At 61.8% G+C, this 27,880-nt stretch overlaps 3 protein-coding genes across 3 annotated transcripts; all 3 read left to right on the top strand.

The window, feature by feature from the left end:
- Positions 1–1,751: 1,751 nt before the first annotated feature.
- On the top strand, positions 1,752–6,335 carry MADCAM1 (mucosal vascular addressin cell adhesion molecule 1; the record flags this gene model as incomplete). The annotated part of the gene is made up of 5 exons (XM_081231194.1): positions 1,752–1,812; positions 1,979–2,251; positions 2,609–2,929; positions 4,829–5,260; positions 6,093–6,335. 5 exons carry the CDS (start codon positions 1,752–1,754, stop codon positions 6,200–6,202), a joined length of 1,197 nt encoding a protein of 398 aa, XP_081087320.1. The 3' UTR covers positions 6,203–6,335.
- Positions 6,336–7,449: 1,114 nt separating this feature from the next.
- Positions 7,450–14,208, top strand: TPGS1 (tubulin polyglutamylase complex subunit 1). Its single transcript, XM_081231197.1, has 2 exons — positions 7,450–7,907; positions 13,440–14,208. The coding sequence occupies exons 1-2, from the start codon at positions 7,534–7,536 to the stop codon at positions 13,972–13,974; spliced, it is 909 nt and encodes a 302-aa protein (XP_081087323.1). The 5' UTR covers positions 7,450–7,533; the 3' UTR covers positions 13,975–14,208.
- Positions 14,209–19,226: 5,018 nt separating this feature from the next.
- On the top strand, positions 19,227–25,148 carry CDC34 (cell division cycle 34, ubiquitin conjugating enzyme). Its single transcript, XM_081231205.1, has 5 exons — positions 19,227–19,589; positions 22,373–22,459; positions 22,549–22,646; positions 23,144–23,278; positions 24,901–25,148. The coding sequence occupies exons 1-5, from the start codon at positions 19,413–19,415 to the stop codon at positions 25,112–25,114; spliced, it is 711 nt and encodes a 236-aa protein (XP_081087331.1). The 5' UTR covers positions 19,227–19,412; the 3' UTR covers positions 25,115–25,148.
- Positions 25,149–27,880: the final 2,732 nt, after the last annotated feature.

The raw sequence follows: 27,880 nt of genomic DNA, 5'->3' as shown, positions 1-27,880 counted from the left end.
TGTCATTAACCCTCCTCGTTCACGCAAGCAGAGGCTTGGAGCTGGAGGGGCCCGCGATGGCGGGGGAGGGGCAAGTCCACACCCTGCAAGGGCCTCGGCTGCCAGGGTGCCAGGAAGCCGGGTCAGGGCCTGGGAAGAGACCCATTCACCAGGCCTGCTGCCCCCCACCCGGGTTAAGGGCCCAGCTTCCCGAGAAGGGCCCACACCTCCGGCCTGGGGAGGGGCGGCACCTTGGAGCTGCCTTCCTGTGCGGCCTTTCCTGGCACTGAGGTAGGAGGGGGATGGGACCAAGGAAGTTAGACTCTGGGTTCGCACACTTGGGGCCCCCTGAGTCTCCGCTCCCCTCCCCTGCCCCCAGCGGCACCCCAGCCCCCACTCAGCTCCCCTCCCCTGCCCACCGGCCCCTGCTCTTAGGCCCCAGTTTCTACCCTAACAATGAAGATGTTGAGAAGACAGACGGGCAGGGCTGGTGGTGCTTAGAAAGAGCATGGCCTGGGGACTCCTCTCTTACACTGAAGTCAGGGAAACTGAGGCAGAGTCAGGCGGGGGTGGGGGGACAACCAGGACTCTCCATCCTTTTCCTCCTGTGTGCCTGCTGCGCACGGGGTCTGGGGTCACAGCGGACGAGATCCCCCCATTCCCAGTACAAGGGGGATGTGACATCAGCCACTTGACCTCGTTAACGACTGCTAGGAAATCAGGTGGGCGGGGGGGTGGGGAAGCTGGCTGGGGAGCTTCCCACTCAGGAGGCGGCATCTGGGCAGAGACGGAGCAGGGGAGGCTCATGCTAAGGTCCTGAGGCTGCCTGGTCCGGAGGCTGCCCAGTCTCATAGGCTCCAGCCACGGCCAGGAGCTGGGATTTTTCCCTCTGCCAGGGGGAAGCTGTGAGGTGTCCACGTGCTGAGAGGGTGTTTCTAAATCCACTCTGGGTGCTGGGTGGTGAACGGCTGTGAAGGAAACTGGGGCCAGGCTGAGGGGCCCAGAGGAAAGAGTGGATGGATTCCAGCGTTGGGAAGATGAGGTTCTCAGGCCTCGCCCATGCCTGCTGTGGGTCCCCTCCCCCCGGCTTCTCGTGGGGAGCCCAAACCCAAGTCGCTGTGCGGAACAGGGCACTGAGGCCCCATGCCCGGTGTCCCAGGCTCCCATCACGCCTGCCCGTTTGGCGGACGGGAGACAAGCTCAGAGGTGGGTGGGCCTCGGCTCCACACCCTACAGCGTCCTCACCCCTGACGGGACCCATCTTCCAAGCGGATTCCTCGGGGCGGTCCACCGCAGGAGACCTGCTGCGCGGCCGCCCAAGCTATCGGTGGAGGCTGCTCCCCAGCGCCCCCGCGCGGCCGCTCCGGGCAGCGAGGGCCGAGACTCCCGCGCCTGGCCGAGCCCGGCGCTAGCCCTGGGCCTGGCTCCGATTTCCATTCAATTGACCTCGACAGTCAGCCCTCTCCCGCCTCCATCTTCCGATCTTCAGTCTCTAAAAGTGAAACCTGGAATCAGCCCAGTTCCTCCGCCCGCGGGTTCTGACCTCGGCCTCCCCCGCCCCCATCTCTGGCCCCCAGTCCCTGCCTCTCTGTCGCCTCCAGGGTCGGGGGTCAGGGTGGGAAACCCCCTCGGGAAACCCCCGGGGAGCAGCTGGAGGAGGGGGAGGGGAAGCGGGGTCGCGGGCCGGGGGCCGGGTGGGGGGAGAAGGAGCCCGGGGCGCCAGTATTTAAGCCACCTCCCCCGCGGGCAGGGGACAGAGCCGGGGACCGAGCATGGAGCAGGGCATCGCCCTCCTGCTTCCCCTCTTTCTGGGGCTGCTGCAGCTGGGCCGCGGTGAGCGGGGCAGGGGTCTCCGAGCCGGGAAGGGGCTGGGGGAGAGGAGGGGCGCGGAGCGGGGCAGTGCGGAGGTTTGGGGAGGCGAGGGAGGATCCCACATTGGAGGGCCTCGGAGGAGGGTGCTGGGGGCGCGGGGCGGGGCTGAGAGCGCCGTCGCCCGCAGGTGGGCCGCTGGAGGTGGAGCCCCCCGAGCCCGAGGTGGCGGTGGCCGTGGGCGAGTCGCTACAGTTCACCTGCCGCCTGGCCTGCGAGGACGGCAGGGCGGCCTCGGTGCAGTGGCGGGGCCTGGACACCAGCCTGGGCGCCGTGCAGTCGGGCGCGGGTAGCAGCGTCCTCTCCGTGCTCAACGCCTCGCTGTCGGCCGCGGGGCCCCGCGTGTGCGTGGGCTCCTGCGGGGACGTCGCCTTCCAGCACATCGTGCGGCTCCTGGTGTTCGGTGAGCCCCCACCCTTCCCGCCACCGTGGCACACGTGGGGCCCAGCCAGCGGCCCTGCTTTCCCTCTATCCTTGTGCCACCTCTGCCTGGGAGGCTTCCCGGATTGCCCAGCCCGCCCCAGCTCAAAGCTGGCCTCGCAGGTCCTCCTGAGTCGATCTGCAGTCCGCTCCCTCCTCCCCGCATCCCCTCTCCCCCAACCACCCCCAAACCTCCTGTACCTGACCCCCTTGCCCTTTCTGCGGGTGCGGCACTGGGTCTTCCCTGTACCCGGGCACCAGCAGTCCCCACGCCCCCTTCTCAGGGCCCAGCCCTGACCCTCGAAGCTCTGCCCATCCCCTTCCTCCACTCCCTCCACAGCCTTCCCGGACCAACTGACTGTGGCCCCAGAGGCCCTAGTGGCTGGGCCAGACCAGGAGGTGTCCTGCACAGCCCACAACGTCACGCCTGCTGGCCCTGACACCCTCTCCATGTCCCTGCTCCTGGGAGATCAGGAACTGGAGGGGGTGGAGGCCCTCCGGGATGTGATGGAGGAGCCCCAGGAGGGCGAGGACCCGCTGTTCCAAGTGACACAGCGCTGGCTGCTGCCCGCCTTGGGAACACCCACCCCACCCTCCCTCCACTGCCAGGCGACCATGAGGCTGCCCGGCTTGGAGCTGAGCCGCCGCCAGCCCATTCCAGGTGAGCCTGTGCCTCAGTGTCCCCCAGGAAGTGGGTGAGGTCACACCACCCAGCGCCTGTGAGCCTTGATGAGCGGTGCCCAGCGGCTCTTATGGAATCCTGGTTAAGCCCCTCCCCTGCTGTGTCGCCACCTGGGCAGGTCACAGTACCACAGCCGAGGAAAAATTGCATTCGATCTTTATTTTATTTTATATTTTGTAATTAATTAATTAATTACTTTTGGCTGTGTTGGGTCTTTGTTGCTGTGCGCGGGCTTTCTTTAGTTGCAGCGAGCGGGGGCTACTCCTGTTGTGGTGCGCAGGCTTCTCATTGCGGTGGCTTCTCTTCTTGAGGAGCACGGGCTCTAGGCGAGCGAGCTCAGTAGTTGTGGCGCACGGGCTTAGTTGCTCCGCGGCATGTGGGATCCTCCCCGACCAGGGCTTGAGCCCCTGTTCCCTGCGTTGGCAGGCAGATTCTTAACCTCTGCGCCACCAGGGAAGTCCCTGCATTCGATCTTTAGTCTGTCCCTTCGTGGCAGCCAGGGGCTACTTCTCACTCGTTCATTCATTCAGCAGATTCGCTGAGCACCTACCCTGAGCCAGGTCCCATGAGGTGCTGCCCGTCCTCTGCCCACAGCCCTCCAGGGCTCCCACCTCCCTTGGGGTGAAAGCCCAAGCTCCTCGCGCCCACGGAGCCCTGCAGAGCCTGACCTGTTTGCCCCGTCCCCCACCCCCACCCCCTGCCTCACTTCCTCCCTCTCTCCCCCTCACTCAGTCTGCTGTTCCTCCGACACCCTAGGTGCAGTCCTGTCCCAGGGCCTTTGCACTGCTGTGCCCTCCACCGGGAACGCTCTTCCCCACATCTCCCTCACCTCCCTCGGGTCTCCTTCCCAGTGAGACTTGCCCTGACCTCTCTGTCCAAGGGGTCAAACCCCACTCCTACCCCCACCACACACACACACACACACACACACACACACTCTCAGGCCCTTTCTCGTCTCCTGTTGAATGCACAACTCCTGTGTGCTCTCTTTATTTTTTTCCCCATTATCTGTCTCCCCTGCCATTGGTTTCATCGAGATAGGGATTGTCACTCTCGTTCATGGCTGTCCCCCCAGTGGCTAAAACAGTGCTCAGCACACAGTAGATGTCCAATAGATACATCCTGAATGAATTAATCAATAACTGTTATCACAGAGCCTGGCGTGTAGTAGGTGCATAAGAAATGCTGAATGAACTAACGAATGACAACATTTAACGTGGGGCCTGGCACACAGTAGGTGCTCAGTTCATGTCAGATGTTATTAGTTTGTCTCATCTGGGACAGGCCCTGACCGCATCACCAAGCTTCTGGCAGCCTCTCACTAAGGAAGCACAGATTCGTTCTCTGAGAGGGCACCCCGATACTCATGTTAATGGCTGGGGCCTGGGGGCCGGGAAAGGTTTGGCTCAAGTCGGAGCAGGGGTGTGGGGGGAGGCAGGGGTGTGCTGGGAGGGTGTGCACAGAGTCCTCCGGATTTTAGCGCCATCACACAGCAGAACGGACAGATCCCCTCTCGGGCCTCAGTGTCTCATCTGCACCGCAAGGGGGCGGGGCACCCCTTCCCTCTCCCCACCCCTCAGCCCCATAATAATAAGATCCAACACCTGTGTCACTCTCCACGCCAGCCCCTGGGGTGGGGGCCTCTCACCCCGCTTTCCAGTTGAGGAAAGTGAGACACGGAGATTTGGATACTCGTTGGGGGGAGGGGCATGACAGATCCTGAGATGGCTCCTGCCCACTGGGATACCCTGCGATTCACCCAAGTGAATGGACGGGGCTTGGAGCAGTTCTGCTCCAACCATGTGGTCCGGGTGGAGAGAGGGAGGGAGGAGAAGGGGCTGGGCAGCAGCAAGAACAGATGGCTGCCGTGTTTTCCAGTCCTGCAGGGCCTGACCTCCCTGGAGCCGCCCGTCATGACCCCCCCAGAGCCCAGCACCACAGAGTCCCCGGAGCCCCCCATCACCACCTCCCCCGAGGCCACCCCAGAGCAGGCCTCCACCTGCAGCCCCAGGAGTCCTGGCCCCGTGCCCCGCAACAGCTCCACCAGGCCCTGCCGCCCAGAGATCCGCCAGTTGTCAGCAGCAGGGGGCTTGGAGCTGCTGTGTGAGGTGGTCTGCGGCCCAGGCGTGGCCGTGCGCTGGACCCGGGCCCCTGGCGGCCTGGCGGCCTACAAGACGCAGGAGGTGGGGGCCCAGGCTTGGCTGAGCGGCAGGAGCGTGCTGTGGGCCAGATGCCACAGTGAGGGCTGGTTCCAGTGTTGCCTGGACCCAGGGGGCCAGACTGCCAACCTGTACGTGGCCTCAGAAATCTGTGAGTTCAGGGGATGGGGCGGGCACCGGGGGAGCCTGAGAGGGAGGGGAGCCTTGCGTCTGGCCTTAGACAAGGGGGGCCCTGCCAGCCTGTGTCCCCAGCTGTCCAGTGGATTTCCGTGACTGCCTGCATGGCGATAACTAAGTTTCAGGGACTATATAGGTGTCACAGCACTCTATGGACTAAGACAGCCTGTGGAATAGAAACAGAAATAGAAGGGACTTCCATGGTGGTCCAGCAGTTAAGACTCCGTGCTTCCACTGCAGGGGACGCAGGTTTGATCCCTGGTCTGGAAACTAAGATCTGTGTGGCATGGCCAAAAAAGAAAAAAAAAAAAAATAGAATACAGCCATTTTGGTAATTTCCATTTTTCTGGTAGCCACATTCAGGAATAAAAAGGTAAAAATAAGTTTGACAATATATTTCATCGAACCCAATATATCTCAAACGTTATCATTTCAACATGTAATCTATAAAGAAACATGAATGAGATTTTTTTTTTCCAAATTAAGTCTTCAGAATGCAATGTGTGTTTTACAAAGACAGCGCTGTCCACTCAGACTGATCACATTTCAAATGCAGCTGTGGTGAGTGGTCCCTCACTGGACAGCTCACTTCTAACTACAAGGTCCTATGTACCTTTCAAAAGACTCACTCTAAAGGACTTTAGATAGTCCAGCGATTTTTATACATTTCAGAAGGCATTTTAAACCGTGAAGTCCTTTGTAAAATTTCAGGGAACTCAGTCCATCCGGGAGCCCTTAGCCAACTCTACTGGGCTGCTCCCCAAACCTGCAGAGAGGTGCAAGACACCGTATGCCTCTCTCTCCAGGCTCCCCTCTAACGACTGCATCCCTGTGGACGGGCAGCTTGGTGCTGGGGCTGCTTCTCCTGGTGTTCCTGACCTACCGCCTGTGGAAACGCTGCCGGCCCACCAGATGACCTGGGCCCCCTGCCCCGCCTGGACCACACGGAGGGGGACTTTCCTTCCACTCAGTTGCGACTAGAGGATGTTTGCAGGGTTCTGGACAGCAGGGGGGCTGACCGTGGACCGCTTACCCTGATGGCCAGCACATCCAGGCTCCCCAGCTGGCTGGGCTTCCCTTCAGTGGGGACCCTGGGGAGCCCCCCCCGCCCCCCCAGGGTGCAGAGCTGGAGAATAAAGAGCATCTGGTCTGACCTCGGTGGTTCCTGTCGCGGTCTGAGGACACGGGGAATCCCCGGCACAGCTCCAACCATCCTCTGCTCTAGGTGACTCCCCAGAGAGACAAGGAAGGACAGGACACCCCAGCCCCACGTGGCCAGGGGTGGGGGTAAGAGGCGTGTGCTCTGCCTAGTGCCTTTCCCTGCATATGGGGACGCTGGCGCTTAATGAGTAACTAGGAGTCCTCAAAAGAGGCGGAGAAAAGTATTTGTTGGAGGACAGCACGGGCAAAGACACAGAAGAGAGGTGGCTTGATAAGGGAAATTGCATCTCTTTGCGGGTGGCTGGAGGCTAAAGCGTGGGGAGAGGCGAGAGAGAGGCTGGAAATGATACCGGCAGATGAAGGGCTGTAGATGCCAGGGTCGTCAGCCTTCTGGAACCGAGGAGATATGGGAGAGTTTAGAGCTATAGGGGATGCGGTGTGAGAAATTTCCCTCTAGTGGTAAGGAAAGGTAACAGCCTGGGACGGGGAACTGGGGACCGTGGGTGGTCCACTCGCTCTGTGAACACGTACAGCGGACTAGGGGCCGCGGAAGCGCAGACCAGACCCCTAACCCAGCTTGGTGGGGAGAGGGCGCCTTTCCCCACGAGGTGAGCCTCCAACTCGCACGGAGATTGGGTTAGGCTGAAGGCCAGGCAGAGCACAAAGGCTCCGAGTTGAAAATCAGAAAAGGGGGCGGGAGCGGCGCTTAGTCCCGGAGTTGGGGTGGAACCATCCCGCCCACTCTCAGCAGGGCTTCCCTGGTAACCAATGAGACCGGTTGCTAGGGGACCATGCTAATGAAGGACTCGCCCACTACCAAGATGGCCAGCGATCCGGCTTCATACCAGAAACCAAGCCCTTCCTAGGGATCCATTTTGGAGTCTGGCAAAATTTAAGTTCTGGGCCTAAGCCAGGAAAGCCAACCAGCACACCTAAAGAGGAAAACGGAGAGAGAGTAAGTGCCAATGAGAACCTAGGGAAAAGGGTGGCCTGCGCTGGTTATTTCCCAGAGTCTCCCCGCGGGATGCGGGCGCCCTCTGCCCTCAACCAAAATGGCCGCCCCGAGGTGCCAGCGCACTGTGAAATATGGACGCCCTTCCGGTCCCGCTGCCCTCAGCGAAGATGGCGGCAGTGGAGAAGCGGCGGCTGGCTGTGACCCAGGCGGCCAATTTCACAGGCACCGGCCGGCCGGGGGTGTCCCGAGCAGCGGCGACGGCCGAGAGTGAGGAGGACTTCCTGCGGCAGGTCGGAGTGACGGAGATGCTGCGCGCGGCCCTGCTGAAGGTGCTGGAGGCACGACCCGAGGAGCCCATCGCCTTCTTGGCGCACTACTTCGAGAACATGGACCTACGGTCTCCTGCAAACGGCGGCGCCGGGGAGCCCCCGGGCCAGCTCCTGCTGCAGCAGCAGCGCCTGGGCCGCGCGCTGTGGCACCTTCGCCTGGCTCACCACTCCCAGAGGTGCGGGGCTGGGCCGGGCCTGGGTGGGTAGGGGCCGCGGCCGGACTTCAACTCCCAGGGGGTTCCGCGCGGCTCCCCCCCCCCCCCCCACGGCGCGGCTCTCGAGCGCGGGGCGTGGTCGGAACTGTAGTCCGCTCTGCCTGGCGCGGGAGAGGCGCGGATGGCGCAGGGCTGCAGAGCCCTGGCGGGGCCACCCGAGTGCTGGCACCGGTAGCTCTGGCCGACTTGGGCTTTGGTGATGCCTCTTTGCAGGTGCTGAGGTCCCCCTTGCAGCTACCTCACTTTTGAAAATCATGGAGCCCAGACAGGACTTGGCCAAGGTCGCAGAGCAAGTCCTCCGACCCAGGTCCCTCCCTAGCTGCCTCGCTCCCAGCGTGGTAGCATCCCCGTCCATTCAGCCAGAAAATGAATATTTACAGGGCTGGGCCGTGGAGATAGAGAGCAATCCAGGTCCCCCGCGGGCAGGAGAGACGTCCAGGAAGGGGCCTGCATGACACACAGGGAAAGGTGTTGCAGGCACGAGCCCACCGGCTGCACTGGCCTGGAGGCTGTGGGGCTGCAGTGTGCGACCCACGGGGGAGGGGGAGGCCGGGAGCCTTCGCAGGGCTGAAGCACGGAGGGGTGGAGAGGATGGCGCCTGCCCCCCCACCCCCTTAGAAGCGGGTGAGGGAATGGTCCGTGTCAGGTGGCTGGGGAGGAGCTGTTTGACGCGCAGCATCAACCAGACAGGGTGGGCGCTGGATGTGGGTGGGCTGGGTCTTGGATGGGGGTGGTCCCCAGAGAGCCCAGGAAGGGGGAGGAAGGGAGCGTTTCAGCCTGACCCCAGCACCCTCCTGCCTGGGGGCAGCCCTCCCGAGAGAGTCAAGGTGCAGACCCCAAGCAGGGGAGCACAGAGAGGCTGCTAGGGAGCCGGGTGTGGGAAGGGGTGTGGAGAACGGGCATGCAATTCGGAGCACCTGGTTTCCACCGCAGGGGAAGGGCAAGTGGGTTGTCCAAAGTGACAACCAGAAAAGGGAACGGCTGGGGCCACCCCTGAGATGGGGACCTGGCGGGGAGCGGGCTGGTGGGCATCCATGGGTTCTGCTGGGTCTGCAGGGGGTTGTGCAGGAACAGCCCCAGGTGGTCCATGAGATGGGAGGTCACTGGTTTGGGGGAAGTTTCCAGAGTGGCTTGGGGACCGTTAAGTTGGGAGCTGGGAAAACCTCGAAGCAGGAAGGTGGACAGTTGGGTTGGCAGCTGAGACGTGTGACAGAGCCGGGTGGTTGTCACCTGGTGGTGGGGGGGTGGTTGTGAAGGCCTCAGGGGAGCTGAGAAGAGCCCAGGACCCGATTCTGAGGAGCCACAGCCTCAGTGAACCCACAGGAAAGTGTGAGAAGGCAGAACAGACATAAAGGAGGGAACCAGAAGACAGGGAACCAGGACATCTTCCAAGGAGGAGAAGAGTCAGCGGCAGGGTCACCACAAGCTGTTCACTCCATAGACGTCATAGACGAGGACCTTTATGTGAAGGCTTTTTGCAGAGCTTTGCCTAGTTTATGCAAAGGCACCTTGTGGGCTGGCAGCGGCCCTGCGTCCAATGGCCCTAGAGTTGAGGGCTGAGAAGTGTCTGTTGGATTTAGAGCCAAGGGGGCCATTTGAGTGTCCTGGGGCTGCTGTAACCAATTACCACAAACTTGGTGACTTAAAACCACAGAAATTTATTCTCCCACAGTTCTGGAGGCCAAAGTCCGAAGTCCGGGAGCAGCAGGGCTGTGCTGTCTCTGGAGGCTATAGGGGAAGGTCCTTCCTGCCTCTTCCAGCTTCTGGAAGCTCCAAGCATCCTTGGCTTGTGGCCGCATCCTTGCAGCCTCTGCCTTGTCTTCCCATGGCTTCTCTTCTGTGTCACTCTCTCAGAAGGACACTTGGCATTGGTTTTAAGGCTACCTCACCCCATCTCCAGATCCTGAACTAATTACATCTTTCAAAGACCCCATTTCCAAATAAGGTCACACTCACAGGTTCTGGGTGGACGTGCACCTGGGGGGACACTCTTCACCATACTGAAGGGGCGTTGGAGCGGTTCTCAGGAGGAGCAGAGTGAATAGCGTGAGTGGCCGGTGCTGGTGGTTCACCTGGTCTCCCCGAGGCAGGGCTGGTGCTGAACTCAGAGATACGTTCCCAGTCAGAAGCCCCATAACCCCGGCTGCCGGGTCAGCAGAAGCCAGGCCAGGCGGGTCCCCCCGAGGCTGGGCAGCTTCGTCCCTGTGCTGAGGGGTGGGCTGGGGAATTCTGGGGCTGCTCTTGAGAGCGACCTCAGCACGAAAGATCTGGGGAGAACTCAACCAAAATCCCCTCTGCTGTTGTCTCAAAATCACACGTGCTGGCTGCTAAGACTGATGACAGCCCTCAGAGCACAAACACAGCAGACCCGGCATGGTGGCCCAGGGCCGCCTTCTAAGCCGCCACGTGCTAATAGGAGCAGCAAGAGTGCCAACCGCTGCAGGTCCCCGTGGCCCCAGAAAACATGCAAAAGCACCAAAGGGTCTGAGCCAGTCTTCTCGGCTCCGAGCATCCTCTGTGGGGTGTCCCGGGCTCTGTGGGGTGTGGAGCAGCCTCCCTGCCCCCCCCCACTCGATACCGGGAGCCCTCCCCATTGTGACAAGCACAGACGTCCTCAGACCTCACCCAGTGTCCCCTGGGGGCAGAATCTCCCCAGACAAGACCCCCCAGATTATGGGATTCCACGGACCCCCCAGGAGACTACGTCCCACGTCTGACCTCTGAGGTCCTGGGATGCTGCACACATTTAAATACACACCTGAGTGGGAGGGAGGGGAGGTGACCCACAGACACTGGGGGCCACCCTGGTTCACACCGCCTGACCCAATGGGAATGTATGCAGACCTCTGGTGTGAGCAGGGAGAGGACCCAATTTCTTTCCAAACAATTAACCAGAGTCACTCCTCAGCACTGCTAACACAGGGGGAGCGCGGTCACTCTGTGCGGGGCCATCCTGGGCCCTGCAAGTGTTGGGCAGCCTCCTGGGTCTCCACCCACCCAGTGGTGGCAACCATAACTGTCCCCAGAGTCACCAGTGTCCCCTGGGGGCAGAGTCACCCCGTTGAGAGCCCCCAGTCTGCCTTGGAAAGTCTCCATGTCTCTGTGACAAGACCCATAAATAGGTTCTTTTTTAACAAATGCCCACATGCTTTGCAAACTGCTCCATGTGGGAGCTGACACAGGCAGAGCCTGAGGACCAGAGCCCAGGACGGCAGACGGTGTGGGTGCTCCCTCACTGCTGGGAGCCCCCGGGGGGGCCACCTCGAGATGGGGTGTGGCCTTCCTCTGGCTTCTTGCCTGATGCTCTCGTCTCACTGGACCATAACTGCCCCCCTGTGCATCTTCCTGCCCGCGAGGCCCATGGTAAACAGAACCTGGACAGTGCTGAGTGGCAGCTGGTGACAGCTAATGACAGGCGCACGTGGTCCCCTGCCACACGCTGGGCACAAAATCTACCCTCTGTCCTTCCAAGAATCCTGAGACGCAAGGACTAGAACCCTTATTCTCCAGAGAAGGGAAGCGGGGCGCAGTGGCTAGAACCGGTGCAGGTCCAGGCCAGCCAGGAACAGCGCTGAGCACACAGGGTGCTCAGGGGTCCCCACACACCGCCGCCTCCAGGGCGATTGCTTCAGCTCAAGACAACTAGTGGGTTGACCAGGTTCCTTGGGGAGGCATCAGGCAGAGCTGGGCGGATGGTGGACGCTCAGGCCCCATCAGGACGAGCCATCAGACCACAGGGACACACCCGAAGCCTCAGTGGCCTCTCACGGCTGCTGTTGGGTTGGCAGGGGCTCTGCTCACTCAGGCTTGCGGGGAGTGGACCCTCCACGGGAAGTGGGCCATGCTCTCGTGTGGGTGGGACGGCCTGCCTTCAAGACGCCCCCGAGATCCACACCCCCCGCCCCGTATTCACACCCTCGGGCAGCTGCCTGCGTTGCCACCCTGCCGGTCACCCGCTCCGGGGGCCAGCGCCGTGACCTTAGCACACTCACACTGCCCCGTGGGGAGAGGACTCCGCAGGGAGCCTTCAGGGGACAGCAGCCCTGCCAGGGTCCTGGTTGCAGACTGAGCCGGGACCACCCAGCCAAGCCATTCCCAGTTCCTGACTCAGGCTGCGACGTGACCTAGGTGTGGGGGTAACAGCCATGCGGCCACAGAATTGACACGGGCATCATCACTGCCAGGTCCCCCGGACCCCCTCGTCCTGGTGAAAGGAGTTGATAACAAAAGCTCCTGCGAGGGGTGAGGCGGCAGCAGCTAACACGGTGCCAGTCCTGGGAACGGGAGCGTGACGCTGCGTCTGGCGCCCCCAGCGCTTCACGGAGTGATCTCACTGACCCTAAAGCGCCGGCACATCCTAAGGACCCAAGAAGTGAGAAGTGAATCCCAGATGGGCGAGACCCCAGGTCCAACCCCCTCCTCTCTGGGCCTCAGTTCCTCCTCTGTAAAGGGCCTTGACCCACGGAGCTCACTGGGTGAGCATGTCCTGCCCTGGGCACCTGCCGTGCTCCGGCCCAGCGTGGACTGGGCTCGCACCCACGCTGACCCGTACAGGTCCCACAGATAAGAGTGGAACTGGGCTCCCAGAAAAGACGAATGTGAGCCCTGGGGGTGCCCCTTCCTCTGTGGGACCCTTGGCCTGGTCACTGCCCTGAGCCTCACTTCCCCTTTGCTTTAGTGGAGATGGAACTGGGCCTCGGCCAGCCGCCGGCTGTTGAGAGGAGGATGGGAATGAGACCCGGGTTATCTAGATGCCCAGGCTCACCCCAGCCCACTCACTTAACCACTTGTGAGGCTCCAGCGTGGCCAGGGCTCATGGCGGGACATCAGGGTCCTCACGGGGCAGGCGGTAAATAGTGTCAGCGCTGTGGCTGGTCCCTGACGTGACTGTCGGGTCTGCTGTTGCAGCAGAAGGGCAGCATGTCTGGGTTGACGTGGCCGCCTGCGGATAAATCTTTACCCACGAAGACAGGCGGCAGCGGCTTTGAGCCACAGTGTGGGTTACTGCCTCTGGGCCTGCACGGGTGAAAAGAGGCAACCCAGGTTAAAAGGTAGGGATGTGTCCTGCCACAGTGATACCCCGTGGGCACACACATCATCGATGGAATGGAGAGTCCATGGGCAGATGCCCATCGTCGGAGTCAGCAGATGTTTCTGGGGCTCCTGGGCAGTGTTCTGGGCGCTGGGGCTGTAACAATGACCAACAGATAAACTCCCTGACATAGGCCCCTGGGCTGAGCTGGTGGGAGGGAGGGAACTCGTGAGGACCCCACAAAGAGAAGTACAGGAAGGGGTTAGGGGACCAGGGAGGGTCCCCCCCATAAGGTAACATTGAGCAAAGGCTCAAAGCCTGGGGAGATCTGGGGGAGGGCGCTCCAGGCCAGGGTGCAGCTGGCGCAAAGGCCCTGAGGTTGGACGGGCCGGCGCGTTGGAGGAGGGGCCGGGGGGCAGGGGCGGGGCTCTGGCGCGGCCCGACGGCCCCTCCGCCCGCAGGACCGCCTTCAACAACAACGTCGGCGTGGCCTACGAGTGCCTGAGCGCCAGCGGGCGCAAGAAGAAGCCGGGGCTGGACGGGCGCACGTACAGCGAGCTGCTGAAGCGCATCTGCCAGGACGGGGAGGCCCCCGAGGAGGTGGTGGCGCCGCTGTTGCGCAAGATCCAGTGCCGGGACCACGAGGCCGTGCCGCTGGCCGTGTTCCGCGCGGGGATGCTCACCTGCTTCGTGCTGTTGGAGTTCGTGGCGCGCGCTGGCGCCCTCTACGGGCTGTTGGAGGATCCGGGCCTGGCCGTGGCTGACCGCCACGTGGGCCAGGCCGTGCTGGACACGCTGGAGGGGGCCCTGCAGGCCAGCGACGACACCACGCCCGCGCGCTACCTGGAGGCCGGCTCGCGTCTGGGGCCCGACAGCCTGGCGCTGGCCATGGACCGCGCGCTGGTGGCCCGGGGGCCCAGCACCCCCATGACCCGGGAAGAGTTCCTGGAGAAGGCGGCCGCCCTCTTCATCGCCAAGGTCAAGCCCGTGGGCTGAGCCCCTCCCTCGGCCGCCGCTTCCTCCACCCGGATACCTGGGGCCCTCGGGGTCCGGCTCACCGGGGCCAGGACTGGGGTGTCCCTGCATGCCAGGGGTGCAGGGAGCCCCCTCACCCAGCTTCCCGCCTGGAATGATGCCCGAGCCCCCTTCGGGGGGAGGCCAAGGATCCCTTCCCGCCCGCCTGCCAAGGCCCCTCTCCTCAGCAGAAATAAAATTTGTTCCCCAGGCTGACCTGGTGTGTGTGTGTGTGTGTGTGCGCGCACGCGCGCCCGTGTCCAGCCCCCAGCACGCTTCCCTGGAAACGCTCTCCACTCCGGCGCACCCCGGCCAGCCCCAGCGGGTCCCACCACTGCCCAGAAACCCCAGGGAGCCCCTGGACTCAGCTTTATGAGAGCAGAGGGCATTGGGGCACCCAGCGAGGTGCCCTGGACTCACAGCCCCGAGACCTGGGAGGCATGTCTGGCCCCCAGCCTGCCCTCCACGAGTGCCCTGCCCCAGCAGTTCCTCCCTGGACCTCGGCTTCCCCAACCGCCAAAGGGAGAGGTCAGCTGGGCAGGTAGTCATGATGGCGACGATAGAAACAGCTAACACGTCTGAGACCTGACAATGTCTTGACTCACCGCCGCCCTATACGGAAGGGAATCCACTGCCCGCATTTGGCAGATGGGGAAACCAAGCCCGGAGGAGTGAAGGTCGCAGCACCAGCAAAGGGCCAGCAGGGATCCGAACCTGGGCCCGCGCTCTGTAACCCAGAGCCACAGCGCCTTCACCACAGCCACGGGGCCCATCTGGGATCCAGGCACAACCGTGAGAGTCAACAAGCACCCTGGGTGTCCCCCTTTCCGCCAGCAGGAGCACATCCTGGACGGCGGATTCCACAAGGAGCAGATTCCCAGCCCAGGACAGTTGCAGGCGGGTGACTTCACTCTCTTGGCTTCAGTTTCCTCCTCTGTTAAATAGGACCCAGGGCACCCATATTTTGATTGAGGGAGATCACACGGGGACAGAATCTAAAGCCTTTTTCGAGCTACCAATGGCAGGGACCACCTTACCTCCCATTTCCCAGCACCTGCCCTTGGCTGGTAATCGATAAACCAGTGAGTTGCGCTGTGTTTTCCAAAAGCAGCCAGGGCTTCCTTTCTGTTCCCATTTGCTCTTCCTGAATCTCCCACCCCCCCCTACAGGGGCAGGTAAAAGATGGAATCTGCATCCCCTCTCCTTGCACTTGGTGGCTTTTGTGACAGTACTTGGCTTCCAGGGGACGCGGTGGCCACGCGGTAGCCTGAGGAAGCACAGGCCACACAGAGGTTCCTGACTGGAGACTCCTGCTTTGCAGGTAAATGAATGAATGTTACTATTTCAAGCCACGAACTTTGTGGGTCATTTGTTACATAAGCAGAAGCTTCACAAAGGTGGCCCCCTCCATCAGCATTAGCTGTTACTGACACTGCACACAGGAAATGGGCCGGTGTGTCAGCAGGCTGAGGCCCTTAGGGGGCTGGACGGCCTCGGGGAGCAAGCTGTGCTGAGGCCCCTGCGGCATGGAGCTCACAGCCGGGCAGGGCATCCGCATGAACTGCGCAGTGCAGGTGGCCTCATGGGCCCCAGCAGCCTCCGGTCAGCTCTGTGCTCCCCTGGGCTAGACAGTGTGTAGCAGGTGTCACTGATGCCACCAGATCCCCTTCCCATCTGCCGAGGCTCACAGCTGCCCCACCAGAGACCAAGCCATGTGGCCCAGGAGGCCTCATCCCCCCATCTGGGGCAGGAGTGGCCAGTGACCACCAGGGGCCGTGGCCACTGAGTGACCACCGGGGGATCCAAGAGCTGGCCCGCTTGCCTCAGGGGATGCTAACTCACATTCCAGGGTCCCCCCCGGATCAAGCTGAGGCCAACTCCATCTGGGGTCACCTTCCCTGCCCCGCCACCTTCCCTCACTGCCACCCCTGAGTCACCATCACGCCTGGTCTTGGATCCTGAAGTCCTGGTTTGACCTTTACAGGCACAGCCTGGGGAAGCTGAGCTGTTCTGCTTATCTGACCTCACAGCAGTGTGAGGTCACAGTGTGAGGTCACCTCACAGAGCTCGGCCTCCCTGCCTCCCAAATCCCCTGCCCCCATAGTGTTCACTCCACAACACCCCAAAGGCTCCTCTTCCCCAGCTTCCCTGGGGGAAGGCGTCTTCCTTCTGTGTCAGGGACCTCTCTCCTTGCCTCATGCTTCCTCCTCACTTGGCATCTCATCCAGGCCATGGCTTCCATTACTGCCGGGTCACCAAGGAGTCTCAGATTCACATCTCAGGCCCAGCCCTGCTCTGCTTCAGCCCTGGAGAGCCAACCACTTGCTGGGCGTCTCCTCAGGGACACCCCCAAGGACATCCCAGGCCTGTCACATCCAGGACGGAGCCTCCGGTCAGCCCCCCTGACCCTGGGGCTCCTCTGGAGTCTGTGATCTCCGAGGAAGCCCCCAGTCCACCCAGGACCAGGGCTCAGCCTGGATGCCTCCCCTGTCCCCTCAGCTGGCCCTTCTCTGCATCCTGTAGGTTGCACATCATAGCTTCATCCTGCCTGCACCTCCCCACACTGGTCCAGCCCTCATCCTCACTGCCCTGGGCGACCCCACCAGCCAGTAGGAGTGCTCCAGGCACCCTGGCCTCAGTGCTTGGTTCAGGAACAGCATGTGACTCCCAGCTGGCCAATGAGATGCAGCCCTGGGACTTTTTCTGGGGTGGCTGAGCTGGGAGGACCTGGGCCTGGATCCTGGAGCCATCTGGTCACCACAAGACTTTTGAACAAAGTGAGCACTCAGGAAAGCTGAGCAGAGAGACTCCCCAGCTTCTTTCCTTGACTGTCCCCTCACTCTGCCCCAGGCACACTGGTCTCTAGCTGGTTCGGCTTGTCCCTACCTCAGGCCTTTGCACGCGCTGTTCCCTTTCCCTGTAACACTGTTCCTCCAGACCCAAGGGGCTCACCCCATTCTGGTCCCCACTCAAATGCCACCTCCTGAGAGGCGCCTCCCCTGAGCCCCTATCCAAGATAACTCTCCTGCTCCACTCCCGTTGCTAATGCCTCACTATCCTTTACTTTTCTTCATAGCAATTATTGCTATCAGAAGTTGCTTACTTATTTAACAGCTTGCTTATGTCCTTTCTCCCTGTCTCCCCAAGGGGAGGGATTTTTACATATTTTATTCACTGCTGTACCCCCGGCACCTAGATTTGTCTGTGGAAGGCCATGAATTAATTAATCAATTTTCCAGAGGAAGACTCTGATGCTCATAGAAGTGAGGGTATTCAGTTCCTGTGGCTGACATAACAAACCACTGCAAAAACAAAACAACAAAAAACCTCAGAAAACCCCACGACAACACAAGTTCATTATCTTACAATTCTATATTTGAGGACCATTTCCAAGTTCATGGCAGACCTAGATTTGAATTGAGGGCTCTTCTGTTGCATGTGATGGAAGGCTCAACTCAAACTGGCATAATAAGAAAAGAAGTAATTTATTGACTTGCACCATTGCAAGGGGAGGCCAGGCATGGCTGGATCCAGGAGCACAAACAGGGTCTTCAGCACTTCCTCATCAGTTGGCTCAGCTTTCCTGAGCACCAGCTTTGTTCACAGGCCTCGTGGTGACGAGACGGTCCTATAGCTCCAGGTCCAGGTTCTCCCAGCTCAGACATCTCAGCAGCATCGTGTTCCCAGAAAAAGGCCAAGTCACATGCTGTTCCTGAACCAACCACTGCAGCCAGGGGGCCTAGGATACTCTGATTGGAGGACACATCCCTGCAGCCAGGGCTTGAGGATCAGTCCAACTGGAACCTTGCAGACTAAGAGTGGTAGACCCCATGGGAAAATGGAGGTGCTTTTGCCAGAAAATGGGCAGGTAGAAACCCCAGATGTCCACCACCTCAGGATGTTTCAGAGCCTGAGGTGCGGGCTTTCCTGGGGGACAAGGCCTTATGTGGGACCAGCTGGAGGGGCCATAAACCTGGTACCTCTCTTTACATTTCCAGGGCTGCCCCCACTCACCCAATAACTCCTGCAATAACTCCTGTGGGGTGTACGCAGGGAGACATCTTGGGAAATTTCTCTGGAAGAACCATAATTAATTCTTATTCATCAACAAGCTGCCGCATGACATCTTGGGAAACTTCTCTGGAAGAATCATAATTAATTCTAATTATTATTCATCAACAAGCTGCCGCATGCCGAGGCTATGACCCTGGTGCTATGGGCAGAGAATGAGGGGCAGAGAATGAAGGACAGAGAACGCTTGGAACAGTGCACAAACAGGGGTGTGCAATCCACTTTATTGATGACAGGCCTCTCCAGGTCCCTCGGGGTGCAGGGCAGAGCCCCCTTACTGATGAAGCTGCTGCTCTGCCCGAGGCTTTCTCAGATTCCCTCTTCCATCCCCACAGATGATATCTTGTTTTCCTTCCCCAGACAGGTTTACCTGCCTGTCCTCAGCGGGGACCAGCCCAGGGCCAGGTGTCGGGGCAGCCGAGGGAGGAAATCAGCTCAGCTCAGCCCAAGGTGTTGGTGCAACTGTTGACTGCCCGGGTCACCTGCCAGCAAGGCCACCACAGGCCTCGAGTGCCACGCCCACCCTCGTGGGGAGCTGTCACCTGCGGGCGTGCAGGGATGGAGGCCAAGCCCCATCCCAACTCTCCGACCCAGAGCTGGGTGGGTGTCCGGGCCGGGGCGCAGCCAGGTCAGCGCTCTGGTAGGGTCGGGGTGAAGCCCCAGGGTGGGGTCAAAGTTCGGCCTGAGACGCGGGCACAGCCAAGGAAGGTCAGGTCTCTGGTCTGGGGTTCGGCCAGGACGGGTGCCGAGTCCACGCTGCAGAGGCGTGCCAAGTGGGGAGGGGCTGCGAGCGGCGGGACCCTCCTGGCTCCAGCGTCCCCGGAGAAACTGAGGCTCGGGACAGCTCCGCCCAGGCCCCGCCCCACGACGGGACGTCACAAAAAGGCCCCAAAAGCGCAGTGGGCCGAGCCTGGCGGCGCAGCGCAGCCCTGCCCGCGGCCCCGCGTACAGGGGTCCCGGGCGCTCGTCTGAGCTGGGGCGGTAGCAGCGGCCTCCCGGGGTGTCGGAAGCGGCAAAACGCCTGCGCGCGCAGCCCCTGACTCCCGGTGGCGCGCTCGGCGGCAGTGGTAGATATTGCTTCCCGGCTTCCCCCGCGGACGGGCGCGCAGGCGCGGTCAGGGCGGGGCGGAGCTCAGGCGCAGGCGCAGGCGCAGGCGCGGGCGGCGGGCGGCGGGGGCGGGGCGCGGAGGCTGGGGTGAGCGCCGGGCGGCGGTGCAGAGCTACTGGAGCGCCCGGCGGCTCCGGGCGGCGGTGCAGACGAAGAAGGCGGCCCCGACCCCGGCCCGGCCCGCGCCCCCACGGCCCCGCGGCCCCAAGCGCCCCTGGCCCCGGGCCCGTCCGCCGCCGCCATGGCCCGGCCGCTGGTGCCTAGCTCGCAGAAGGCCCTGCTTCTGGAGCTCAAGGGGCTGCAGGAGGAGCCGGTGGAGGGCTTCCGGGTGACCCTGGTGGACGAGGGCGACCTGTACAACTGGGAGGTGGCCATCTTCGGGCCCCCCAACACCTACTACGAGGGCGGCTACTTCAAGGTGAGCGGCGGGGTCAGGGGGCGGCGACCCCCTCCTCCGGCTCCTCGGGGCCCCTCCCCCACCTCTGCCTCCTGCCCGTGTCCGCTCCCCTGGCAGGACCCGTTCTCACTGTCTCTCCTCCTCACGGGGTTCCTTCCCTCTCCCTCTCCTCCTCGCGGGGCCCCCATCCTCTGTCCCTCCTCCTCCCGGGGCTCCCTCCTTCTGCCCTGCTGCCTGACCGCCTCTGGCGAGCTAGGGGCCCTCGGTCAACCCCTCTGGCCCTAGGAGTCCCCGAGAAGCGCCTGTTCCCTCTAAGGCCGCTTCATGTCCCCAGAGGGGAGGCTCGGGACCCTCCCTGTTTCTCTGGGTGCGACGCCCTTGCTTCTCCCAGCCTTTGGTGCCCGTCCCCCTCCTCCTGGCCCTGCCTGCTACCCGGAGCGGACAAAGAGGCCTCCCCAGAACCAGCCAGCACTGTTGGGAGGGAGGGAGGCCTGCCGCCTGGGGGCTGACTCGGCCACTGGCTCGGGTTCCAACAAAGGCCCGGATGGGGTTGGCAGCAGGGACCTGCTTGGAAAGCGGCCACCCTGGCCGATAGCAGTGGGCCAAGCCCTCTGGGCTTCATCCTGAGCCTTACGTAACCTGTTCTCTCCGGCCGTCGCTCCCACCCTCAGCCCTGTCCCCGGGAGCCACACCACAGAGCCCACCCATGTCCGGCCTCAGAAGCTTAGGCTCTTCTGCGCCCCGACTAGCCTTTCTCAGGTTCCTCTGAGCAGGCGGCTTCTTGGGCCCCACGTCGCCTGCCCTGGGTCGCTTCTGGGCGCTCTGTGAACGGGGAGGCCAGGGCTGTCCCGGGGACCGGCTGTGTTTCTGACAAGTGTGATGAGGACTCAGGCCAGAACCTGGACAGGATATGAGTCCAGATGTGGTCTTGGAAGGACCCCTCCCAGATCAAAGGACTTTGCTCCTTGAGCCAGACGGACAAGACAGGGGGTCTACTTGTAAGAGAAGCGGAGCCTGGGCCCTCAGCTGGAACACCCCCATTGCCGCCTGCCAAGAGCCCAGTGGCCAGGCTGGGAGGCCCCGGCTGTGGCGGGGCGGGGCGGGGCTGGCACTGCCCGGACAGATGTCTGCGTTTGCACTTTTGGCTAACATTTTAGCCACGCCTGCTCAGGGGCCTGGAGGGGGCAGGCTGGCCTGCTGGGGTGATTCTTGAGTTGAGATTCCCTCGTTGCTGGGGTGGGATGGGGGCATGAGCATGGACAGCCCTGGGCTGAGTTCTGATGTGGAATCCATCTTCCCCGTGCAGGACACGGATTGGGGGCTGGTCCCCAAATGGTTTAACCAGCCCTCCGCCCCAGCCTCTTTTGTCTGCATCTGGGAGCAGCTGGCTGTGAGGATGAGGGCCCCACTCAGAGCTGGAATAGCATGAGTCCCACCCTGAGGCCAGGCCAGGACTCTGAGCAAGGGTGCTGGACTGGAAGGAAAGGAAAGGATGTGGGTTTCTGGCTATTGCCCACTGTTTGCAAGGGATTGTGGGTAGGACCTACAGGCTGGCTTTGGGGGGATGATCCTGTTATTCTAGAAACCTGGGCTAGGGAGGGGCGCCACAAATCTGATCGCATTTGCCGCGAGGGTCTATTCTCGAGGAAGGCAGTGTGGGACCCACAGTGGTTCTGCCACCCTCACATCCTCCTGTTCTGATGTGGTTGGCTGGGGAGTGGGGGAACTATGTGGAAATACAGGGGCCGGAAGTGCCCGGGGAGCACCATCGCTTTCCAGCACCTTCCTCTCAGCCCGCCCAGCCTCACCCACTCCTCCTTACAAGCCAGAGGGGCTCCGGGCAACGTGTGCTGAGGGGTGCCCCAGAGACCTGGGTTGGGGAGCCCCTCCACAGCTGCATTCTGTGTGCCCTCAGGCAAGGTACTCTCCTTCTCTGAGCCTCAGTTGGCACAGCGGTAAAGGCATCTCTGGGACTTGCTGGATGTTTGGTGAGGGGAGGCCTGTCCCCCTACTCCGCTAAGGAGGCCTCAGCTGGTCTCTGTCTTCACTTAGAAACGCAGCCCTGGGCTTGGCGGGACCAAGGGGCAGGATCTGAGGCCCAAGTTCCAGACTGACTTCAGGCCTCAGCACGTTCACTCCAGAACAGAGGGCCCTCCCCCGAGTGCCCCCAGCGCCCCCTGCCCAGGAGGACGACTCTCTAAAGATGGGGGTGCCTGCAGCAGAGATGTCCCACGTTGGCCCCGAGAGCCTGAAGCGCCACCAGGACCCCAGGGCTGGGGCTTAACCAGGCGAGGCCGGGGCATAGCTCTCCCTCGCGGCCCTCCCCAATCTGCCCGTGACCTTCCCATGTGCCTTCCTGACCCCCCAGGACTGACACCTGCGGGCAAAGAGCCTGTCCGCCTGGTGCTGACTCATCTCCGCCCCCGGCGCCTGCCCAGTGAACACCCGTCTATTTTAATCCTCCCCACAGGCTGGAGACTGAGGCTGGGAGCCCAGCGCGGTGCTTGGGCACGCGGCTCCTGGGGCTGGGCCCACCACGCTCCCTGGGGCCAGGGCTCTGGTCCCCCCAGAGGCCTGGGCTGGGACGGGCCTGGAGCTGCACCCCGGCGAGTGACCACACACTCCCCCCCTCCCCGGCCACCAACAGCAGGGCAGGGACCGGGGTTGTCAGCTCAGCTCGGTGCCCCCGAAAAGCCCCCGGTCCGTGAGGGGCGCCGGAGGCAGGCGAGTCCCAGGCTGACCGCTGTGTGTGGTCTTGGGCGGCCTGACCCGGCCCTGGCTGAACCTCTGTTCTCCCCCACCAGGCGCGCCTCAAGTTCCCCATTGACTACCCCTACTCTCCGCCGGCCTTTCGCTTCCTGACCAAGATGTGGCACCCCAACATCTACGAGGTGAGCCTGCTCCTCCAGGGGGCGGGGTGGGGCGGGGGGCGTGTGGACGGGAGCCTCATGGGTGCTAACCGCCCCCCCGTGCCACACAGACTGGGGACGTGTGCATCTCCATCCTCCACCCCCCCGTCGATGACCCCCAGAGTGGGGAGCTGCCCTCGGAGCGGTGGAACCCCACGCAGAACGTCAGGTGAGGCGGTCGGCGTCGGGCAGGCCAGCCCTGGGGACGTGGGCGCGGGAGGACGCAGCTCCCTGTGGGGTGGCAGCGTCTGTGGGGTGGCAGCGTCTGTGGGAGCCCCCATCCCTGCCGGCCTCTCCCCCATTTCCTACCATCCCTGCCCACCCACCTTCAGGAACGGTCTCTGGGACTCCTGTGGCCGTGTCTGCGTGCCCCTGGGGTCCCCCCTCCTTCCTCGAGCCCCAGGGAGCACAGCCCTTCCATCCCCTGGTGCTGTGCTCACCCTGAGCGGCCCGGGCACTCTCCTCCTCCCCAGGCTGGAGCGGGAATGAGTGGCATACGGGACCCACTCTCCAGGCCTTGGCTGTCCACCCACGTCCCGTCCCAGGAGCCCGGCACGCAGCAGAGGGCAGGTGGAGGGTGGCGGACCGGCTCGGGGCATGAGGCTCCCGGGCAGGCAGCCCCTGGGCCGTGGACCCCCCCACACCAACTCCTGCTGCCTCCCCTAGGACCATCCTCCTGAGCGTCATCTCCCTCCTCAATGAACCCAACACCTTCTCACCGGCCAACGTGGACGCTTCCGTGATGTACAGGAAGTGGAAAGAAAGCAAAGGCAAGGACCGCGAGTACACGGACATCATCCGGTGAGTGGGCCTGGGGCCTGGGGAGGCAGGGCGGCCCCTCTTGAGCCCTCCTTCTCTTGCCGGAAAAGCTGGGGTCTTTCTCTCGTGAAGCGTGTGGTCCACATGTGTACTGTCGTGTGTGAACGTGCCGTGTGTGTGTGCGTGTCTCACATGCGTGGCGTGTGGGTGCGTGCACCTCACACAGAGATAAACACCCTGGTGTCCGCCAGAATCTAGCAGGGTCTTGCCACATCCTTCTGCTTTGACACTGAAAGGGCAGAGATCCCACTGGTACCCCCCATCCCCCGTGTATGTGGACCCCGCTTGCTGGGGCGTGCACGCATGTGCGTGGCCCCGTGCTTTTCCCCACGTGGTCTCCTCCGGGACTGTGCTGTGCGGGGTGCTCCATCATTTCACCTAACGGGAGTGAATGTCACAATTTTGAAACTTCGAACTTGGAGTTATTCTCTAAAGGCAGCAAAGCCGTGTGGTATGAGCATGTTTAGGAAATAACTTCTTTTACGAAAAGTCAGTTTCTCCTGGTTATAAAAGCGGCGCATCACTTAGGAGTTTGCCAGGGTGAACTTCTCTCATTTCTGTTGTTTTCTGTTTTTCCCCGTGAACAGGCAGGTGCCCGGCCTTGCAGGGGAGTCTGTGCGAAACATTCCCCAAGGGCCTGCGCTCTCTGCCCTGTTGTGTTTGTTGTGTCCCATGAGCTGCTCTGGGAACCCTGGGGTTTGTGACTTGTTTCATGACAAACTAAACGCTTCACTAAGTCTCCTCCCAAGCAGTTTTTAGTCTGTCATTTGCCTCTTGGAAAAGAGAGTAGGTCAGACACGTGTCTCCATGATGACCCAGGCCCCCCCCCAGGCCCAGTATTCACCCGGGGAAACAGTTCTCGTCCTCACCTGCATCCAGGCGCATGCTCACCCACCGTGTCCGCGCAGCTGTGGGGACCTGTGCCCGTGGGCCGGCTGCGCGACCCCACGGCGGGAGCTCCAGAAAGCCCACCGACACCGTCGGGTGGTGGGACCCCAGGCGCAGCAGGCGCGGTCAGAGCTCCCGCCGGCTACTGTCAGTTGGATAAAGCTCCGGACAGGAAAGCGCGTGCAGGGGACACCGGTGCTGGTGATAGGAAGACGCTCAAGTACAGAGAAGAGAGGACCCGGGACCCCGCCCCGGTGTGGATGTGCGAGCGTCCCCTGGGGCTGCTGAGCGACCCCGCCCACCCCACCCGCCACCCTCCACCCTGCCCCTCGCCCACTGACCCAGCCCAGCACCATGGCTGCTCCCACTTCACCTGACCTCGGTGGCCAGGGCCGACCTGCGCTTCTCCTCCTGATGAGCCCACACCCTCCCTGTGTCTGCACAGCCCTCACCCTGGTTCAGAGCCCGCGTTCCACCCCCTCCCGCGTGCGTGTGCTCGTGTCTGTGTGTGCGTATGTGAGCAGAGGCCCGTGCACACATGGGGGCTGTGAGCGGTTGGGCCCCTCTGCTCTGCCCCGCCCCCCGCCCCGGCCATCCTGTCGCTGGCCCCTGTGGCCCGGCCATCACCCCGGTTGTCCTACGCTGTTTCACGGGAGCGAGCGCGGGGGCCCCGGGGCTGCTGGCTGCAATGAGGCAGACCCCGCTTCTCCCCGCAGGAAGCAGGTCCTGGGGACCAAGGTGGACGCAGAGCGGGACGGCGTGAAGGTGCCCACCACGCTGGCCGAGTACTGTGTGAAGACCAAGGCCCCAGCGCCCGACGAGGGCTCGGACCTCTTCTACGACGACTACTACGAGGACGCCGAGGTCGAGGCTGAGGCCGACAGCTGCTTCGGGGACGACGAGGACGACTCGGGCACCGAGGAGTCCTGACACCATGTCTCCACAAATAAACTTACAGATTTTACCTCAGCCGCCCACTCTCTGCCGCCGCCACTACCTCCGGACACTGCGTCCTCCCTGTTCCCTCCGCCTCCGGGGAGGCCGCTGCGCTCGCGGCCCCGCGTGGGCCGGACGCCGCGGACGCAGCTCGGGGACCCTGGCCCGCCCGCCCCACCCACCAGCTGGAGCCAGAGACTCGGGGTCCCGGCTTGAGAGCGGACAGATTGACTCGGGGTCACCTCTTCTCTCTGCTTGCGGTTGTTTGGAATCTAAATAAAGCGACTTTATGAGAAGCCCGAGGACCAACCTCTCCTTGGCCATGAGGCCAGTGGGGCCCAGGCGGGGACGCAGGCCCTGGTGCCATGCATGTGACCCGAGACAGGCAGGCGGCAGCCGCCCCTCCGAGCCTGGAAGCTCCCCAGGGGTCTCCTGTCAGGTTTGCTGATTTGGGGGGAGGGGCCGCAGAGACTGGGGTCTGGCCAGGCGGGGGCCTGGGGTGTGTTCTTGGGGCTGAGGGGTGGCCCCGGGGGTCCAAAGCCCCAGCTCCTGGGCAAAAATAAAGTTTTATTGGAACAAAGCCACACCCATTTCTTCCCCTACTTTTGGCTGCTTCTGAGTGGCAGCTTTAGAACTGAGTGATTGCAACCTAGCATCTGGGCCAAAAGCCAGAAATACCGTCTGGGCGTTTATGGAAAAGTTTGCCCCGCCTGCCACCACCCTTGGGCCTGTTGGTCCAGCCCCTCTGCTCCCCTGGGACCCCTTCTCCCCATCCCCAGGCTTCTGTAACAAACAGATCCAGACTCGGTGTTCACCCTTCATCACACTCGGCTTGTGTGGGTCAGGGTCACATGGGTGTGGGGAGGGAGGGGGTGCATGTCCCTGCCCCACCGCCTAGATGACTGGAGCCTCAGGGCCGGGAGGATGAGGGCCCAGGAGCCAGGCCAGTGCCCACCAGCCTCAGGGTCACATGGTGCCACTTGCCCTGCACAGGACAGATGGGAACAGGCGTGAGCCCCCAGACCCAAGGGGAGGGGTCGAGGACCCACCCTCTAGGGAGCGTCTGAGGATGGAAGCTGGGGTGTAAACGCCCAGCTCTTGTCCCCAGATCCAAAGGAGCTTGCGCACACAGTTGCCTCGCACCGGGGCCTCGGGATCCTGTACTCCCACCCGGGGGCCTCAGCGTTGGGTTTGTCTGGTTCAACGTGGATTTCAGGTAAACAAACTTTACTCTAAGATCATCCCATGTAATGTTCGGGACGTAATCATACCAAAAAGTTACTTGTTGTGTATCTGAAATTCATCTCTTAGTTGCCAAAATATGACACCCTTCCCTGCCCCCCAGTACCAATGAAACCTACTTCCTGGTGTTATTAGAAAGATTAAACAAGGTAGGACATGTGAACACCCTATAAATACTCATTTTTCTTAAACTGAGCCTTGGCCTCACAAGCCCTCCTGGGTGAAGACAGCTCTAGCTTCGTGTGCCAGACGCAGTCAGAAGAGAGGTGGACAGTTTGCATCTGGCCTCAGAGCCCCAGCATCGGGGTGATCTCATCTGCCTCTGTGACCCATTTTTCAGCCAAGTCTTCTTTATTTATCACAACTCTTTCAGTATCAGAGGGAAAAACGCTTGACTCATCACACTGACTCAAGTGCAGGAGAATTTCACTGGCTTCCTTGACTGACAGGGCAGGGGTTTCAGGCACAGCTGGAGCCAGGTGCTGGCTGTGCCCTGACTCTTGTCTCCCCCTACCTGTGGTCAGCAGAATAACAGCTCTGAAAACATCCATGCCTTAATCCCAGCATCTCTGTCTCTAGATGCTAGAAAAGGCAGGAAATAATTCTCCCCTGGAGCCCCAGAGGAACCAGTCCGGCCCACACCTGGATTTTCATCCCATGAAGCCCATTTCCTGCTTGCAGCCTCCAGAACTGTGACAGAGTAAGTTTGTGTGGTTTCAGGCACTGAGCGTGTGGTCAGCTTCCTCTGTGTGGGCCTCATTCTCAGGTGGATGCCTCTCGCCTTGGGCCCACCCACACCCAGGGTGACATCTCTCCAAGTCGAGCAGAGAGTGAGGGCTGTCTGAAAAGTTCCAGAAGAAATGCGGGCCACAGTCTTCACTGAGCTGGTTTAGGGGTTAGGGTGGCCCTCTGCCCTGAACCAAACCCTGTGGCTAGGGGGTACAGGGTGTACTCTGATTGGCTGGTCGGGGTCACGTGGTGTCGGGGAGCAGCAAGGAGAGGGGTGGACTGAAGGAGGGAAGACCTAGCTGAGCCTGGCTAGGACCCTCGGATTTGCAGGAGCCCCCAGGTACTCATAACACACAAGTGTTCATACCATCTTTCTTAAAAACTGCCAAAATCTAGAAGACCCCAGATGTCCATGGACAGATGATGGATAAACACAATGTGGTCCAGGGAATTCCCTGGTGGTCCAGTGGTTAGGACTCTGAGCTTTCACTGCTGAGGGCCTGGGTTCAATCCCTGGTCGGGGAACTAAGGTCCCGCAAGCCCCGTGGCATGGCCAAAAGAAAAACAAAAAACAAAAACACTAAACAGTGTGGTCCAGCCAGACAGTGGAATATTATTGAGCCTTAAAAAGGAAGGAGATTCTGACACCTGCTACCACAGGGATACACCTTGAGGACATGATGCTCAGTGAGAGAAGCCAGACACAGAAGGGCAAATGCTGTCTGATTCCACTCACGGAGGGTCCCTGGGGGAGTCAGAGCCACAGAGACAGGAAGTAGGTGGTGGGGG

The sequence above is a fragment of the Mesoplodon bidens genome (assembly GCF_964165515.1).
Source record: "Mesoplodon bidens genome assembly, chromosome: 4".
NCBI classification, from domain to species: domain Eukaryota; kingdom Metazoa; phylum Chordata; class Mammalia; order Artiodactyla; family Ziphiidae; genus Mesoplodon; species Mesoplodon bidens.
This window is presented reverse-complemented; position numbering and strand designations above follow the sequence as displayed.